This window comes from Triticum aestivum, chromosome 5D (genome assembly GCF_018294505.1).
Source record: "Triticum aestivum cultivar Chinese Spring chromosome 5D, IWGSC CS RefSeq v2.1, whole genome shotgun sequence".
Classification (NCBI taxonomy): Eukaryota; Viridiplantae; Streptophyta; class Magnoliopsida; order Poales; family Poaceae; genus Triticum; species Triticum aestivum.
The window spans coordinates 315,381,663-315,385,813 of record NC_057808.1 but is presented as its reverse complement, the minus strand read 5'-3'; the positions used below and the strand labels follow the sequence as shown (position 1 = coordinate 315,385,813).

At 45.5% G+C, this 4,151-nt stretch overlaps 1 protein-coding gene across 1 annotated transcript; it reads left to right on the top strand.

Annotated features, from left to right (window-relative positions):
* Window positions 1-759: 759 nt before the first annotated feature.
* LOC123124760 (protein ACCELERATED CELL DEATH 6) lies at window positions 760-3,445 on the top strand. The gene is made up of 3 exons (XM_044545320.1): window positions 760-1,491; window positions 1,817-2,436; window positions 2,544-3,445. Exons 1-3 carry the CDS (start codon window positions 822-824, stop codon window positions 3,270-3,272), a joined length of 2,019 nt encoding a protein of 672 aa, XP_044401255.1. The 5' UTR covers window positions 760-821; the 3' UTR covers window positions 3,273-3,445.
* The last annotated feature ends 706 nt before the right edge of the window (window positions 3,446-4,151 follow it).

Sequence of the window (4,151 nt, the reverse complement as noted above, 5' to 3'; positions counted from 1 at the left end):
CATCTGCTGATGTCATCAATTTGATAAGCCGAGTGGGCACCTCGACTGTGATTCTTTTTCAAGCAATAACAATTCCTTTCTGACACTATGCACTCTCAACTTATTTTCTTCAGTTTTGGCATCTTGATGTTCAACAATCAATTGCTTCACTTCTTTGCCTTTTGTAACCAATGTCAATTCTTTAATTTGGCTCTTTATCTTTTAAAATCAAATCTGCATTAGCACTCTTGCGACCATCTTTCTTAACGTGATTAACTTGCTTGACCATCTCCTTTTTAGAGCTTTGGAACGATTCTTTTTAATTGAAACAGACTTTGACATGTGATTGTTCATCAAATGCTGGTTTTCTCGTAGCTGCATAATTTTGAGGAGATGGTCTATATAAAGCGGGGTGAAAGCCTTTTTGGTAAAGAGCATCCATTGTTACGAAGACAACATGCAAAGGAAGCTGTATGCATTGTTACTGGATCAGATACCATTTTCTGGGCCTTTTTTCTACCAATCCAATCAGGCCAGGCCAGCTCAGTCATAAATTATCTAGGTGTAGCAAAGCTCTTTCATTAATCAGAATGACCATACCAGAGCCAGACTGATACTTTGAGTGGCTGCATAAACCACTTTTTTGCTGCCCATTCATTTTTTTTTGCTGCCCATTCATTGAGTGTTGGCGGATGCAAACAAGGCCTTGCAAGCCAAGCATAAAGGAATGCTCTCCTGATTTAGATTGCTTTTGTGCAATTCCTTACCTAGAGTCGTCACTGTGGTGACAGTGACACACACACACACACACACACACACACACACACACACACACCGGCAGCATGGCTGCTGTGGCAAACGCACCTAGCATGCATCCCGAGCTGCTGGAGGCGGCATGCCATGGCAGCTGCAGCGAACTGACGAACCTTCTGAACGGAGGAGCGGCTGACGTGCCTATTGAGGTCGTCGTCGACGTCGACCGCCCCGCGCGCCCACCGGCGTCGTCCTTGCTCCTGGAAGGGGTCACCCCAGACGGGGACTCCGCACTCCACATCGTAGCAGCCTACGGGTACCTGAAGAAAGCCAGGGCAGTCTACGACAAGGCGCCGCACCTCTTGGGCGCGCGCAACGGCGGCGGCGGCACGCCGTTGCACCGCGCCGCCAGGGCCGGCCACGCCGCGATGGCCGCCCTCCTCGTTGAGCTGGCGAGAGGGGAAGAGGTCGCCGGCGAAGACGGGAGGGTGGAGACGCTGGTGAGGATGCAGAACGGGCTCGGGGAGACGGCCCTGCACGAGGCGATACGCGCCGGTCAGATGCCCACGGTGGCTGAGCTAATGGCAGCGGACCCCTTCCTCGCTCGCGTCCCGGACGACGGAACCTCGCCGTTGTTCCTCGCCGTCTCTCTGCGACATGAGGAAATTGCGCGGGAGCTCCACGAGAGAGACAAGAAGCTGTCATACTCCGGGCCAGATGGACAGAATGCGCTTCATGCTGCAGTTCTTCGAAGCAGAGGTACCTTAATCACTTCCCAACTTGGCGCATTAGATTCCTCCGTCATACCGAAATGATCAAGCATAGCCATGTTTGTTCTATGCCACTGCTGTGATCATAAAAAATGATCAAGTTTAGGGGTGTGCGATTTTCTTTCACACACGCATTAATTTCACTTGAGTGCATAGCAATTATTCACACCTAGGGTAAATATTTATTTATCAAAGTCATTCTTCTACATATAACAATAAAGAGTTCTACTCAATGATCAAACATTTCCAAATGTACCTTTACACATGCATTTTTGCCTATAGCGCTGTTTGACACAGAGAGGATCAAATTGCAGATATGACAGAATTATTACTGAACTGGAACAAGGAGCTTACTAAAAAGCGAGACCAACTTGGAAACACACCTCTACACTTTGCGGTATCATTAGAAACGGGGACACGTGGTATGCTTCCCCAATATGCCGTGCCAGTGATAAATGGAACTAGTATTACAAGTTTTCTGAACGTGGTGGAAACACCAATGGACCTTACCATGCTAATATTGGAGGCGGATGCATATTCAGCATATCAACCGGACGAACAAGGGTCATTCCCCATACATGTCGCTGCTTTAGCGGGGAGACTTTCATCTGTCATCATCTTACTTTTAAAGTGCCCAGGTTGCGCCAGCTTACGTGACACCCATGGAAGAACTTTTCTCCATGTTGCTGTCATGAAGAAAAGATATGATATAGTTCGGTATGCCTGCCAGACACCCATGTTTTCGTCAATTATGAACAAGCAAGATAATGAAGGAAACACTGCACTACATCTAGCTGTGGAGGTTGGGGACTGGTGGAGTTTCACTTGTCTCTTCGCAAACAAAGAAGTAGATTTGAATCTACCAAACAACAAGCAACATACCCCGCGAGAAATTTCAGTTAGCAGTACTCCCACCGGGTTGTACTGCCTGTTGGTAAACCACGTCCATTCCTTTCGTTCAGTACCTTATTTCCTAGATTCAGAGAGAGAAAAATAGAAAGTTGATAACTTGATATTGCTTCTTTTTTTTCTGATCTGCAGCACTCGCGGATTTTGATACAACAAGCTCTCATATCTGCCGATGCTACACTTCATATCTGTCGGCGAGATATCATGAAAAAGGGACCTAGTACCCAATCTGACGCTAAGATTGATGCGGTAATATCAAACTCAACGCAATTTCTCGGCCTTGGCTTAGTATTAATTACAACAATGGCTTTTGGTGCTGCTTTCGCCTTACCTGGGGGTTACAGAGCAGATGACCACCTTAAGGGAGGAACACCAACTCTGTCTACCGAAAAAGTATTCCAACGATTCTTGATGGCGAATGCACTGGCATTTATATGCTCGTCTTTGGCCGTCCTAAGCCTTGTGTTTGCAGGAACACCTACAGTTGAAATACCCATGCGCTACATGCACTACAATATATCCATATGGTTATCTTTCAATGGAGTCTTATCTTTGGGGACGGCCTTCGTATTGGCTATATACATCATGATCACCCCAGTTATTTCTGGAACTGCTATTATGGTCATGGTGGTGTTTTCTTCATTAGAAATCCTCTACATGCCATCATTAGTTGAGAAGCTTGTCAAATTCATGATAGTGGTATGTGGTAGAGTAGGAATATTGCCAGTAATGCTAAGATCGGAGATGCCGAAGGTAATGTTGCTTACAATTTGGCCCCTCATGGTAATCTTTGGATGGCAAGAATACGCATGGCGACACATGTGGCATTATGTACCTGTAGCAGAGAAACTGGTCACTTGAGCTTGAAGCATGGTCGATCCACAAGGGGTCTTGTGGGCATGATTTCTACTTTTAAGAAGTTGCAGCGCATTCAAAACCCAGCTGGCCACTGGATTATAAGAAGAGGAGGCTATGTATTTTTTTTACTCAAATATGATATTATATATTAATAAGCAAGATTATCGCTTGTTTTTTGGACTCCTTGTGTTGAGGTTGGTTCTACTAATTTTATTATTTGTGGTTTCCCCGTAACGTCTTTCTTGTTTTCTTTTTCAATCTTATACGATGCTCCCAGAGCTAATAATAACCTCCTGTAGTATCTACAAGGTGACTTGTGATGGGAAATTTATTGTTTTGGCCACACTGGTTTTTGTCCATTTTGCTTTTGCCACTCTAAATGGACATCAATATGAGCATAGGTAAATAGAAGTAATATGCCGCTCAAACATTTATTCAGTCAGGGATTTGCCACTAGTGCGCAGTGGCTCAAATACAACTTCCATTCATACATGTTTGAAAAAAAGAGAGGATAATACACAAGATAACTGTTACATAAATTCAGTGTCGCACTTCATCTTGCATGGTGTAGGGGAATGAGACTTTCTGTGTACGGAATCATATCGAAGAAGAACAAGTTTGCTCCCTTGTACTCCACAGTACGCGCCCCGGGTCCATGGTACCCCAGAGCTTCCAACCCAGCCACATCCTCCACGCTCTGATTCTGGAAGTTGTACCGTGAGATGATATGGTTCACTCTCTTCAAAAGAAGTCCAGACTGCGAAATAGCTATTGTGACGCATGGCTCCACATCAAGGACGTATCGCCGGTTCCATTTCGGATCCTCACCATCGCTCGTCATCCAGATCACGACCCGATGTGAAGATTCATATTGAGCAAGGC

Excerpts from the sequence above, each read along its gene's own strand:
- LOC123124760 (XM_044545320.1), top strand. The coding sequence starts at position 822 with ATGGCTGCTGTGGCAAACGCACCTAGCATGCATCCCGAGCTGCTGGAG. Across the intron at positions 1,492-1,816 it reads TGCAGTTCTTCGAAGCAGAG|ATATGACAGAATTATTACTG; the intron begins GTACCTTAATCA and ends ATCAAATTGCAG. Across the intron at positions 2,437-2,543 it reads CCGGGTTGTACTGCCTGTTG|CACTCGCGGATTTTGATACA; the intron begins GTAAACCACGTC and ends TCTGATCTGCAG.